At 37.1% G+C, this 15,583-nt stretch overlaps 1 protein-coding gene across 3 annotated transcripts in view; it reads right to left on the minus strand.

The window, feature by feature from the left end:
• Positions 1–15,583, minus strand: part of LOC124159493 (discoidin domain-containing receptor 2-like) — a 655,398-nt gene that overhangs the window by 112,329 nt on the left and 527,486 nt on the right. For all 3 annotated transcript variants that reach the window (XM_046535354.1, XM_046535345.1, XM_046535336.1), the window contains exons 8-9: positions 13,965–14,104; positions 12,986–13,193 (exon numbers count right to left, since the gene is read on the minus strand). In XM_046535354.1, coding sequence (XP_046391310.1) covers positions 12,986–13,193; positions 13,965–14,104 — 348 coding nt within the window. The remainder of the gene's footprint in view (positions 1–12,985; positions 13,194–13,964; positions 14,105–15,583) is intronic.

The raw sequence follows: 15,583 nt of genomic DNA on the forward strand, positions 1-15,583 counted from the left end.
CATCTGTGACTTATGCCCCCTTTTTTATCCACCACCTGACGCAAAAATTTTTTATTATTTTTTTTCGAACCTCTTTCTCGGGGAGAGATTGCGAGGTAGGAAGCGGAGAAACAGAGTGAGATGGTGGCTCATAACGTATTCACTTCCGAAAAGTGCGACGGAAATGCGAACGGAAAGTTTATCTCCAGTAATAATATTTTCCCGGGAGGCGCATAGTGGTTCCAACGGAATTAACCCAGTAGCATTTACATGATGATATACGAGTTCGGTAAAAGCATTTGGTTCGGAAATCCCCATTTCCCGTTATAGCAAGTGGGGCTACGTTCGATTAGCATAGATATTGTTAAAATTAAATTGAACGGTTACGGAAATAAAGAAGTGGGTAGTTCCGGTTGAATTGTGTTTATTGGTCTCTAGAGTTTGGGAAATGTGGGAATATACATGTAAATGTGTTCCTTAAATTTGGGACGCCAGGAAAAATCACGGTGAAAATGACCTGATTACAGAGGAAAGGAATTAAATAAAAAACGGAATTCTTGGTCAAAAAAATAAGCAAAAATAAAGGAAACCTCCTCTGGATAATGAGAAATTCCTTAATATATGGAATATACATAGGCCAAAGATATTGATTCGAGAAAATTTTTAAGTAGACTATTTTAGCAACAATTTTCTCGTGATTAACTCATCATTAAATATCCCATTTAGAATTCGAATATTAATTTTTAGCGACGCAAAACATATTTTCAACAAACAGTGATCCATTCTATCATATTCGATTCATAATTATAAAAAAAAGCTTTGACAATACGAAGAAGCTTTTACATGGCATAAGTAGTTTAAAAGTACCTAGTTAGGGAAAATGAAGTAAGTTTTGGCGATAAGCTAAAATAAAATTCATTTTAACAGAAAACAGGTGACATTACCTGCCGACCAAAGAGTCACAATGCTAGATTCCAAGCATTAAAAATAAATTTTCTTATCTTCAATGCGTTCTTTAATCTATATTTACCTATATTTATTTATCTATATCGTTTACCCGATAGTTCAATTTTGATACCTTGACATAGTTTTTATGTTAGTATGAATACTCATCAGCAGCAATAGGCGGTGATAATTGACCATCTACACATATTTGTAAAAAAAGAGCAATATGACCTTCACTATTACCACAACACCTAGAAAAGCGTAGTTCCATCATTTCAATTTTCCTTAGGAGTTGTTATAGAATAAATGGTATGATGGCATTCAGTGAATACAAAGGTTGCCTCGATATAACTAGAAGTAGTTGCGATATTTCCACGGTGGAAAAGCTGAGGTCGCCCAAGGGGTTTTTGAGTCACCTGATAATCACTTACCTCCAGGGCACACGGTTGCGATACACCTTGTATGAGGTGCACATCTGACTAGCAGAGAGGAATTTCCAATCGAAACCTACAACTTAATTGGAATTCCTTTCGACAAAGCAAATATATATATCCATAATGTATATTGACATTATATCTGGGAAAGTTCACTGACGAAAATAATATATTTTGCCACCCATAGCATCAAGTCAATTCTTGAAAGAGTATCAGAATTTTATAAGTTATGATGGGAAACTTAAATTCCGAAATAAAATAAATTTGCCAATATATTGAAGTTTTCAGTGCTGAAAACAGTCTTTACGACTCTCGTATACTTTTAATATGTTTACCAATTGCCAGAACTTTTTTGTTGAGCTGATGCATATAGGTTCATGTCATATTAAGGGAAAATATTTTGCAATTTTTAACTTTTCCGTGACTTCCTTTTTAATATCAGCAAGTTATTAATGCATATTTAGCCTGATGTATTCATAAATTTAAGAATTATTACAAAAAATAAAATAAGTATCCCCAAGGATATTACTGTGCACAAAAAATATCGGTTTAACTTCGTTGAAGTCAACTTAATAATTATAGATCTTCCATCAATTGTTCCATTTCATTGTATAAAAAAGATGTGTACAAGGTACAAGTTTATTTCCGTCCCCCGTATCCAATAATAGAAACTCAATTGCATGAATCCCCCACAGTATACTAAATAAGTATACATTTTCTTGAAAATGGCAAATGTTAACGTAAACAAACCATTAGGAGACCAATTGCGAACACCGTTTGCGAGGTAAACTTCCCGTTGAAGTCTCGGCCGCTGTACGTTCATTTACGCGCCCGAGGCAGAGGAAGTGACCGCGCGCGCGTCCCTTGTTCACTCGTCCTCAAACAGAGGATAGCATCAACGACCGACGCACGGCATCGAATGCGAATCAAGCGGAGGAAGTAAAACGGGATGACTGTACACAGAGTACGCCCACTCTTGCTCTGGGGAATGGGGAGTGATTCACATTAGCCATTCTCTTTGCCGAGACGAAAATAAAGAGAGGGGAGTAGTAGAAAAAAAAAGAGAAAAAGAAATAGGGTAGTAGTGGTATCGTCACCTCCCTGTGTTACTAATGTTGGCCTTAATCACTCTTCTCTCACGACACCGTGCGGAAGAACGGCTCACCGGGAAATGGAATCAGCGGCGTGGGGAGTCGGGAGGCTCGTTCGCTGGGAGGCAGAAGTGGCATCGGCGGCGGTAGCGCAGGATACCGGAGCGCCCGAGTTACGACCGTTAATCCCTTTCGCATGAAAGCCACGTATGTTACGAGGAGGAGGAGTAGGATAGGAGGCATAGGGAGTGAGAGAGAGAGAGAGACGGAATACCCCCTCTGAATCTCGCTTCCGACTCCTCTCCCGCCAGTGAAGTTCCTCACAAGCAGTCATCCGAGAGGGTATTCACGCGAGGCAATGGGGAAACGCGGAGGGAGAGGAGGGGGAAAGGAAGGAGGGAGAGAGAGATGGATGAGACAGGAGTGAAAGGACGAGGAGATGCCGGGCACGAAGATCGAACGAAGGAATTATACGGTGCTGTCGTCGGCATCGGAAATTTATTCAGTCGATCGATATAATTGCTTAAGTTTTCATTCGAACGCTGTTCACCGATTTAAGTTAGATTTTTATGTGTTTGGCTATAATCAATAAAGTACATAGGATAAAAACTACATACTCTCACGCACTCTCAGAATTAAATATTCAATTATGACTTTGACTCAGTGGCGGATACAGAATAAACTCAAGGGGAGGGGGAGAGGCACAAAAGATATCTTGAGCCACCTTTACTTTTATCGTGATGACAAATTAACCAAGTCACATTCAAAGCTTTTGAAAGTTACATTTAAACTGATTACAAACACACAAGACAATACGTCTTACGATATAAAAAGTTACAACTGTGGTATGTGGTAGTATTGTTAGTAACGGTTTATACTGGTGTTCGGCAATGCGGGTGGCCCCGCAAAGGGGGAGGCGCGCCCCCCGCGCCCAGCATACGTATACGCCACTGCTTTAACTCCATATTTAGAGGTATTTCCAGATAAAACATTGCACTAAAAATGATGTTGTAATACGAATACTGAACTGATATAATATGATGTTAAGGAACCCCAATTTCCATTACAAACTAATTACATCGATCAATGTAAACGATTTTTCCGAAGGTGTTGTCACCGATTTCAATTATTTCATGTGCTTTGGTCGAATAGCCGTACACAGGAAATTTCATCAACGATTCGAATCTCTTTAATTAATAAATCCTGATGATATCAAAGTAATAATTGCCATAAGCAATATCCGTGCGGTAAAGCTGAGTGCTCTCTCCCAACATGAATGCAATTAATGACTGCTTTTGGAAATAGAGGAAGGGTGTTCAATTTCGAAGTGGTATATGGAACAAATTAAACGTTAAACCAAGCAATTACCTTATAAAGGCTATACCATTTCTATTCTTCCCACAATAAATCTTCTTTGAAATGATTCCTAATTTAATAATACGTTTCTTTAATTAATAAGTGGTTTAAATAAATCGAAATTAATGCATTTTCAAATGCTTGACTATGGATAACTTGAAAAACTCTATCAAAGATTACCAAATTTTTCATTACTATCTCCATTTTAAAATACATTATCTTCGAAAATTACACCTTAAATATGTTTACCTATCTTCAAAATTGGCCTAATGTTACCAAACATCACTCATTAAACTTAAACTCTTCAGTTTCCTTTCCATTTTTGAAAATTTTCAGTGACGTGATAATCGAAAGCAGAAAATCATAAATTTTATTTCTTTTAAAATAAAAAAAATGCCTTTCAATGGTTTCTTACCCAAAGTCTGATCAAGTCGTGTCACTTGGAATATTTCGATACAAACGAAGAATCACCTCGAAAAGCTTGAACGGAAAAGGAACTGGATCCTATATTTATCAACTTATAGGGAAACATCGGCACAATAGGATCTAAGATTTTCCCGGCAAATAAGACTGTAGGAAGAGTTCTCGGGTTTCCAGCCTGGTCCAAGGGTTTTTCAGCACCGACACACAGTGGGCTAGAATCGAAAAAAGCTGGCCAAAACCTCAAAATCGATTTTTTTGAGCTAGGAAGTTGAAACTTAGCATATATATTCTCAAATAAATTGTGCATACTTAACTTGCCAGAATATTTCATTCCTGTGTCTCCACATTAACAATATATTTTAGGCCAAAGTTGATCAAATTAAGAGAAAAACGACCACCCTCGACTTTTTCTGAAAAATGCCAACTTTATCCTCGAGTAGCGGTTTCATGAATATTTTAATTGAAAAAAATGTTACACCATCTTGATTAGCACACCTTCACCTTTCATTTGGGTGGATTTGAAAGTTATTGTTTCATCATTAATCAAAGATGTATAGCAAAATGGAGGAGACATTTTTCAGCCAATTTTTTTTACATAAACGCAGAGAAAAAGTAGATACTTCCGCAGACTTCCGCCAAATAACTTATACCACGTCAATCTACAAAGCTGGTCGACCTCGGTTCTGGCCGACGGCGGCTGAGAGTACGGCGACGCAACGACGCGATATGGACACATTCACTTTTATATCTGGATAATAGTTGTAAAAGTGATAGAAAAGAATCACCAGAAATTAAAATTTATAAATATTGCTACGAATGACTCTTATAATGCAATCGCTGGGCACTTCAAGAGGTACACTGAAATGCTTCTTTATTTGAGTGTATTCTATATACTACCTCGGAAAATGGTGTGCTTAACGTAGGGAAACGGACTCTTTTATCAACAAACGATCTTTCTTTCTAGGCAAGACCCGTCCATGATAAATTCCCTCCACTTCCCAGCCTCCCACACCTACTTAAAGGTCTGCTGACAAGGTACACGCGAGTGGTTTTTTGCCATAATTTTCGCAGGCCAATTCACTTTTTTCAATAGTAATGCATTTTCACATTTATTTGTACTTCTTGTGCAACTTCGGAAGGTTTTCTTTGTTGTGTCCTTTCTGGTTTTCTTGAAAACCGAATACTTCTTTTTTTTCCGAGGTTGTTAGTTTCACATATCCAGCAATAAAAAGCATGTATTTTTGTGGAAGTAACATTGATATTCCGTTTAAACTGCATTACAAATAATTTTTATTTATTATTTTTTTTCTAAAGATCTTTTTGTTCTTTTTATTGAAAAATTGAACTTACTTCACGAAAATTGTACCATTTAGTGAACTGTTTTTCTAATTTACATGTCCTGATTCTAACACCATCTATTCCATTTTCTTTCGTATATGTTTTCTAAATTTATCTCTTATCTATCTATCTATTCTATCTTATTTTTGGCTCTGTTTTAAGCTTACAATTAGTAATTATTTATCTATAAATATCTTCCAATGAAATTTCAGGCTTGAAGCTGCATAATGTCCTTTTGAATAATAGGAAGCAAATATCTAATGGTAAAAACATTTATTTGCATCTAATAGAGATAGTTGTAAAGCTCTTTGTGATTTTTTAATGTATTTTTTTGGAAATACGTGAGGAAGTGGAATGAATCCTCAAAAAGTGGACAATAGATTCTTTAAACTTATAAAAAATGGCTTAATACAGTAATTGATTTTCCGAAAGACTTTCTTGAGTGCTTGCAGAGTACATTATTCTTATCTAGTAAGTTAATTGAGTTGATATCATTGACTTTAAGTAATCTATTACTATTCCTTAGGAAACATTATGTACATGCTGCTTTAGTTTAGCCAATGCTGGTGGACATCGTACTTTTTCAGGGTTGTAGCGAGAGAACAAAAAGGAGAAAAACGAAATCCTTAGATCCTCCCATTCCGCTGACGTTCTTTCGTATGTAGCAGCAATAAATTTAAGGGAAGAAGACATGAGGCTGCCTATAAGCTACTAAAGGAAGCTACAATGACCACATCTCGGAGGCAAAAGACCCATGCCAAGTGGAGAAAATTCAAACCCGAGTCTTATATGATGTTAGACGAGGAAGCCCTCTCACTAAGTAATTGTGTCCATGCAGCTCTCAAAATTTCAGTACAAGGGTCTTCGAAAATCTGTGAAATGCCTTGGACATAATCTTTATCACAGTTATGAGAGAGTGAGGCGAGCATAGAATTCAATTTACCCGATTGAAATTATTGTAGCAGAGGATATATATGAAGTTACCTAAAGTCTTCTAGATCATACTGCATCTCGAATCAATGCGTGAATTTCTACAGATCCAATTCTCTCGTCGCATATGCAGTACACTGTAATTTACAAATACGGGTTTCAGAGCAGTTAGGACATGCGCAATTTAACCATATGTAGGAAAGGGAGCGAAGTTTCGAAGACTAAGTCTGCCATCACCTTCAGGGTGAATGGATTAAGCCAAGATGTGTCCGTCCTATAAACCGTCGCATTAGGTTCAGGTGGGCTTTGATTGTTCGACGGTCGGGCCAATGCGTGTCCTCTCCCCCTTCAGTTTTTTTTTCATTTTATGCATACAAATATCACGTACATTAAAAGTACTCACTTTTGTTAGGCATCGTAATTATTATTGGGATAAAGTTACTGTTTACACTAATTCATACCAATTATATTTGATTATTGGTGCACCCAAAAAAGGTTTTCACAATGCAAACTCAATTCCCTTAACATTAAATTTGTATCATGTGCCCATTAAAATATGCATATGGATTGAGTTCCCTTACAATATGTCCAACTTGCCTTTGGTTCGTTCCGATAATTGGCATGCGGTGAACGCTCCATTGTTCAGAGCTCACCAGATCAAGGATGAGGGAGAGAAGACAGAAAGGGCGGAGACTGATTGGATATCGTAGGAGGCAAAGGGGAAACGAGCCTCGGATAAGAGGGGTGTTAAGGGGCTGTTTTGACGTGCGAAGGGGGTTGCAGTCGGCAGGCACACCTCGTGTGGACTTCGCGCGGCCACTCGTTCTGCGGCCAGGACTGGAGTCGGGGTTTGGCGCGAAGGACGGCCGGCGGTATCGGGCAACGAGGCCGAGAGGCCAGCGGAGTCATTTGCATATCGGGGATAGAGGCGCCTGGAGGTTTTAACGTTGCGGCCGTCGAGTGTGGTTTGGCCGGCTAGGCCGGCCGAGTAGGGTGGGTGGCTGGATGGGGGAAGGGCTGTGAACGGTGGGGGTAAAGGGAGCGGTTTAACGCAAGAGGGGAGAAGAAGGGGTGGGAATGATGGTGGGTGGACGGGAATAGGAAATTGTGGGAGAGTGAAATCAAATTTGCATTTAAACCAATTTCGCGGACGAATAAAACACACGGTTCGCCGCGATTAATTCGGCCCGAAAACGGATCAACACCGAAAAGGGGTTTTAAACGGGGTTTTCGGCGGGATAATGGGATCTGAGGCGTGATGGGAGAGAGAGGGGAGTTAGTGTGAGGTCGAAGCCTTACGAGGCAAAGGGGATGAAAGGGTATCGCGCGGTGGACAACGTGAAGCGGTGGCGGGGTTGAAGCAGGTATGTTTCTTCTTTTTCCTTCGAAGGATGATTTTTTGGTGGGTTTGAAAGTTCCTACGTGAGCGTCGTAGTGCGATCGGCAGATTATCCAAGTCGCGGGATGGAGGAGGGCGCGAACTGCAGGGTGAGAAGGCCGTCGATATCCAGTAAAGGAACGGGAGGGAAAGGCAAACAAGGACTTCAGAATGAATCGCGAAAGCTGAAAGGAGCTCAAGGAGACTTCTGAGCTTGCTAGTAGAAAAGCAGCAACATCACAGACTTACCTATATGAGAAAGGGATGACTCAAGGTGACATAATTCAATGAGTCCCCTATCCGTCGCAATTACCATTGCTGTTCAATTTTGAACGTTTCTCAAATATTACTTTATATCCATACGTAAGACTTACCTTATTCCCAATTTAAACCAACCAGAAGCTGAAATATAGCTGAATAAAAGCTGAAATTGTCGATTCAGTTGATCTTGACTTCTATATGGTACTCTGTCTATCAAAGAGGACGTTGAGCCATGCTCATTTAAGGCGCTATTTGTTGAGAGCAGACTTAGACTCCCCAGTCTTTTTCGGAAACCCTTTCTTGGTACAGAAGAATTTAGATATCGGTATACATCCCTAAATTCCACGAAATTCCAATACTTTCTGTGTCGTAATAATAACGCAAGTGTCTGAGACTTTATTCCTTAATGATCCTCCAGTGCTCTAAATATACGCCTTTATAAAGCCTGTCGTAAAATTCCTATATTTAATACCATATTCATCTTGATATCTCAGCCATTCCATGAATATCGACTGCATTAAAAAGTCCAAACATTTTAGCAATAAATAAATTCCATTGCCTTCCTTTTGATTATGAATATGGGCTGCATTTTTCATCAGTAAGTGAAGACTTTTTTAAGAATAATAAGAGATTTTTATAGCCCTTATATTTTTCATAAATCGAGGAAACCCGCAATTCGACCAAATTTGCATCATGGATAATCTCTTTAAATTGGCTTCGATAGGGTATTACGCGTGTAATGGCATTATGCTGCTTGATTGATTTAACGAATTTATACCTCATTTGACCATCACGATTATTATTAGAACAATAATTTTGGGAATTCAGCATTGATGACGATTCTATTATGCTCTAGCACACGAGTGAGTTATCCCCTGAGTATTTCATTTGAATAAGAGAGGTGCTTCATAACTGTAATTCATTCCAGAACATCAATCGGAAAAAAATTGCTAAACTGAGCATTACGAGGCAATTGCACCGTTATTTAGCTTAACTTGATGAGCACCGCTTCTGCCTCATCCGCTGGTAACTAATTATGACTCTTTGGGAGCATGAAAATCATTGTCAACCCCAAACTATTGTGCGAATATGTGTTGATTTATTTTCCACATTCCATAAGCTACTTAATTAATTGGTGGAACATATTTTATCACCTGACCTATTTAGTACAACATGACCGTAAATACGATGTCTATGTAACTTAAATATCAACGGGGAAATTCAACATTGGGTTACCCAATTTTGCATTCATTACTAAACTATCCGTTTGAGCGATACAGTAGCCCGAAAATCTTCACACTTAGTGTGCCTACACAACAAATTAATTAACTAGGTGTCATTCTGATTTAGCGGTTGGAATGTACAACAACATACTGAAGATGGATAATTTTAACCTTGATATATTTAAGTGCCCCTAAATAAGCTTATTAATTTGAATTAAAAGCAATTTCCAATTAAAAATGTTTTTCGGTCCAATACGAACGAAATTTAGAGCACTTAATTCCAGCGGTGCGAAAATGTTCACACGTAGAAGGCCTACATAGCTAATTATTTAAGTATTAATCTAGTTTAATGATTGGAATGATAAACAACTACTTACATGTTTAACAACATGTTGAAGGTGGATGACTACACGAGACATATTTAAGTGAGACATATTAATTTGAATAAGGTAATGACTTTGACTAAAAAGCAATTTCCATCAAAACAATATTTTTCGGTGCAATACGATGTGTTAGAGAATTTAATCTATAATCTGAGCGCATTAGCCCTTTCCTGATACCCCGAACCACAAAGCACATACGATGCGAATGAAGCCAGAGTTTATTATTTTTATCGATCGTTTTTCACCTGAAACATAATTAAGCAGATTTTTCATACACGTTTCAGGTATAGATTGAGAATTTACACTGTTAAAAGTAACTTCATATCATTGAATGTTTGCTGGGTGACAAAAGATAATCAGTTATTTAATGCATTAGAAGCTAATTAAGTAAATAATTTCGTTATACTTTAACATCAAATTCTCGTAGCCAACAGGATTCATTAAAAGTCAGGAAACTCCCGATGAAGAAATCCCATTTTGAGGATTTGTGTATCGCGACCGCCTTTGTCGCTCAAATTGATTCTTCTGCGCATTGGAGGTTAAAATTGCTCTTTTTCTTTATTTTTAGTAATCAGCTCTGCTTTGATGAAGTTTCCATGGCAGTGAAGACTATTGTAAATGCAAACCAATCCCACCGACGACTCTTAAGAGTTGTACTTAATGAAGAAACTTTATAACGAGGAATGTCTGAAAGTGGCCAGAAAAGCTTCCAGTGATCTGACTATAAGTGATATTGCTATCTATTTCTTGATTGCTTTATTCATGTTAAGCGATCGTTATCGATGCGTAATAACACACTTTTAATCTATTTTGAATCTGGCTGGATTCAAATTAATTTGAGAATGGCTCATTCTCATATGTGCAGCTTTGAAGTAATAACGTGTGGAAGAACTCCTTCAGGTATTAGGCAGTAATAGTGACCTATTGGATTTATTAGCCAAATAAAATATGACTTGATTTTTTATACGCAGCCTTCTTACGTTTTACAATTCAATGAAAATATTTTACGATCAGAGTCATTTAAACATACATAAAATGTCTTCATCATTACGTCATGAGAGCCAAAACTCCAAATTTGATACTAAAACAAAGCGATACATATGCGGATTCATTGGGGACACGGGGGCACGCCCCCCCCCCCTCCAGGCGCTTAAAAATAGACTAAACTTTTAATATGGCTATCATTACGTTAGCTTTTTTGTGTATATGGGGGGCTCAATAATTTAATTTCATATTAATAACTATCTTGTTAAAATAAAAAGAATATTTGGTACAGTAATCGTTTTATGTATTTTATTTTTAATCTCAAATATGAGAAGACCGTTTACCAGCCACACCCTAGTACCCCCCACAAGAAAAAATCCTATATCCGCCCATGCTTCGATATTATGCATATATATTTTATGTACAAGGGTTATATGCCTCTTGATTCATCTTTTATTATACAAGTAAAAATAGAATGTTTATTTTGAGTGAAAGAAATTGGCGTCACACAAATGAAACAACTTTTCCTCCACCATTATAAGCAACTTCACTTTAAATCACAGTTGGTGAGTAGTTAAACACTGAAAAGTTCAGAATTTAAACGAATAAAATAAGATAAATGATGCCTGGGGATTCTATCATTAAGACCTCTTTCTTGGACGCATTTATTTATGACAAAAAGATAAAGAATTGTAGATTTTTTTGGACTCCGTTGAGTAAGAGAGTTCCAAGGTAGTGTAGCTGAATTTCCCCCGTTCATTTTCAATCATAACCAATGTAGAGCTAGGTCCAATTACAGCTGAAGAATATGAAAAATTAGTTAATACTCAAAGATTTTAACTATTTAAAAGGCCACGACGCCATCTCTAATAGCATTTAAACGGACTGTATGTACAGACTACATTGTGGAATCCATATGGTACCAGGTGACGTTGGAGCAGGTTCCAATAGCTTCCTTAACATTACTATTTATGATTATGTTCAATGCTTATATTTCAATATGGAGTTTTATAATAATGGTTAGTTGTGCGGAACTTAATGCAATTAACATTCGATAAATTTTTAAAATCAATGCGAGAGGTGGATACATGCAGATTAAAATACATGAAAAATCATTTAATGCTCGACCTATGGCACGTACTGCTGGTCTAAACTTACATTTTAATAAACTTATTTTTCGTTGAAAATGTTTCGGTATTTCGTTGATATGATTAAAAATGCCTCATTTCATAATAATGAATTGAACTTCATTATAGTTCGAATGCCAACGACCATATTTCCCTACAAAATAATAATAATACTTACATAAGAACTGTCGATAGTGATTCTTAATCCATGAAAAGGTATTTATCCTGTCATATAGGTATCCTGTCATATACCTATTAAGTAGTGCATAATTTTACCCAATTTTTGACATTTTTTTTTCAACGGAAGTTTTATTAACCATTACTGCCTAGAACATGAACATTTTTGAATTGCCTCGCGGTAATTGGGAAATTTTAATGAAGAATTCTAATTTTTGGAGCACTTAGATAAATTTTTCTCTAAAAATTGTTAAGGAAAATAACATTTCACATAAAGTAATTTATATTTTAAAAATACATATTGCCATCATAATACTCGTAAATAAATTTTTTAATTTATTTTGATAAGTATAGTAAAAATGAATTATTTTGAGTAATACTAATATCTCATCCATCAAAACTGAAGAACTAATGAAATGAAATAAACTTATTGACCGACGAACACTAATTAACTAAAACCCCTTGAAGCCAAATTCATAAGTTTTGAGTGGAATAGGGTATCACACACTCAACCATGAATGCGAGGTCTTCTACAAACTTAGGAACTTAATTAAAGTATATACATTTCAACTCGGCTGCAAAAAATGGCGGTGGAATTCACAATAATGTCAATGGAGAAATAAAATACCTTCGACTGTGAATCAAACTACGGACCTTAGGCTTTCCGTCTGCTTCCAAGACCACCACGCAATTGCTATTCACAGAGGTTGACGGTCCTATATGTTAGAATCTTCCAACCCATCATAGATGGCAACAAAAGGTCCTACATAGGACCAAGACATTTTTTTCTGATGTCTACTAGTTTTGGAATGGTATGAAATTCACATGGCCCAGAAATGGATACAGATTCCTCAATATCCATGACTTTGAATGATATATGTCCGTGATTCGATTTCCGGTCCAAGGGAATTTTATTCAACAGTCTAAATGCAATCAAAAGTGCATGAATTACTCACCGGAATCGAAAGAGACTTCACTGATCATGATCCACTTTGATGCGAAGTAGAGCTGCAGCTTGACGAACCTTCCGACGCGGTTGTGCATTTTAATGGTGACGTTACGAGCAGCCTCCATGATGAGATCAGGCATGTACGAGAAGAAGACGGGCTCGCCGGTGAACTGGCGACCTCCGATGCTGAAATACACTTTCGCGTGCGAAAATACCTGCAAATGGACACCATTAAGAGGATACACACTTGAGCAAGCATCCGGGAGAGAGAGGGCGTGTTTATCAGAATTAGACTTGGTAAGAGCGTGTAAATGTCCCTCTGCGTCGAGATCAGAGGATTTGCATTTCCATTAGGTCCTTAAAGCAACTTTGTGGAGGCACCGTTGAGAGCGCGAGAATTTAATTTGCATGCTGTGGATGCCATAAAGTGCAAATGTCATAAACGTTCATTATATTTTTGTTGCAGAAATAAATGGCACTCACGCGAACCGTCTTACAGTGTTTTGATAAATTCTGCAGGTAAACTATTATATTCTTCAAATTTATCTCTGTAAACCCTTTTAAAATAAAGCTTTTCTTTGGTTTAAAATATCATAAAAAAGAGAAACAACAATTTTGGGAGGAGGAAAAATGAGAATTGAGTGCGTAATAAGAAATATAAAGTTTTTTAGAATGCATTGATCACTTTCATTCAAAACTTCATTTTCAATTTGACTTTTTCAAAATGCAAAATTTTAAGAGAGAAAAAAAAGCTTTCACGTATCGTGGAAAAAATATTGAAGGGAAATCTCATGATCTTTGAATAAATTTAATTTTGAACTTTATCAATTAATGTGATAATGAATTTATTTTGATAAATCAGTCAAATTCATGAGAATTTAGGTGGTGTTTGAGTGAATGAAGCAATATTTATAGCTAAAAATAAATAATCCCTCAACAAAATACTAATTGCTAGGTTCCTGTTTGGAAAAAATTTATATACTTACTTGCACTTCTTTGGTGTGGAGATTGTTCGTGTGGAGATACATGGAGGAGAAGTTGCGCACTCGATCAAATTCGAATATCAATTCCACAGGTCTGCCAGGAAAGCTTCCAGTGTCGTTCCGCCAGCCAACCCACTCGTAACCTAGGCAGGAGAACAAAGGGAACGGCTTGGGTTTATGGCTCTTTCGAGAGGAAATACATAACATGGGATGATGGGGAAAAATACAGAGGAAAGGAACAGCAGGGCCTTAGGGATAAGCTGTTTCACTATTTGACTAAATGCGATGAGAATACAAACATGCTATATCGAAAATATTTTTACGAATTAGAAGCTAGACAAAAATAATTATTTTCATCGCAAATCTAAACATTTATTAGTGGTCACAACTCACGTAGTAAGAGAATATGTGAGTCGTATTAACCCCAACGTTGTTAATTATTATTGCAATCGTTACAAGTGCTTTTTTATATTTTTCATATCCCTGTCACTACTGAGAATGAAATAATTCCTCTGTTAACAAAACTTACACCTAAAAGCCGCATCCCACACCCTGTAGCCTTATAACAACGAGCCATATCGATTTACCCAAAACTCGTAAAGGGCTAAGAAAATGTAAGAATTTAAAAGAATTTTAGGAATGTAACCGACATTAAATATTTATTCAGAGAGCTAATCACATGAATCACGGTACCAAGAGAAGTAGGCATAAAGGATGTAATGTATGTTTGATGTCCTTGGTTCAAGGAGAAAAACTTGATCTCCCATTTACTATTCACCGAGTTAGAAATCACCATTTAATATTACAAATTTCCATTTGTGCACATCATTCTTCAATTCTGAATTATACATAATTTTTGGCATAAATAATGGCCGCGTTTGTTTACTGCCGTGTTTATGATGCCACCGATGAAACGCGTTGGCTTTCTTAGCTGAAAAATTATTAATAAAAAATCAAATTACTTGGATTTTTGGCTAATTACTGAGATTTGAACCAAACATTAACATCTAAAACTAATTTTATCACTGTGCTATGATTATTAATTTTACTAATAAATGCTTTCTTAGCACTTTGCAGCGGAGAAATTTATTTTGTTATTTGTTTCTAAAGTTACCACTACGCAATGGACGGTTTTTACGGGAAAAGTGGACCGATCCCACCCCAAGAACTCGATTCCCATGCATAACCTATTTCTCATGCACTCCCTGCACATTTCCGCTTACAAACTTAACATGGCTATATATTTCCTTCGACATGAAACCCGCCAAGCGCAGTCCTCGGAATGGGTGGAGCCAAACCCGTTGGGATCCAATTTCTGCGGGCGAGAGACAGCGGGAAAATGCAGCATCCACCTTGCGAAATCCAGGACACGAGACTTTCTGGTCCATTACCACGATTACACGGACTGAGACTACTGAGAGAATATCTCTCAAGCCGTATACCACGCTTTCCTTGTTCATTGATCTGCTAACTACAAAACCTCGGCTTCAACTAAGGCGGCGAGTTCATTGAAGCAGATTTTACTGCAGCTATCCTCCTGTCAAAATTTGCGAAGGTATTGATGGATTAGCAGGAATACGTGATATAAATACGACAGAGAAGACAAAATCACTTATTGTTAT

This window comes from Ischnura elegans, chromosome 1 (genome assembly GCF_921293095.1).
Source record: "Ischnura elegans chromosome 1, ioIscEleg1.1, whole genome shotgun sequence".
NCBI classification, from domain to species: domain Eukaryota; kingdom Metazoa; phylum Arthropoda; class Insecta; order Odonata; family Coenagrionidae; genus Ischnura; species Ischnura elegans.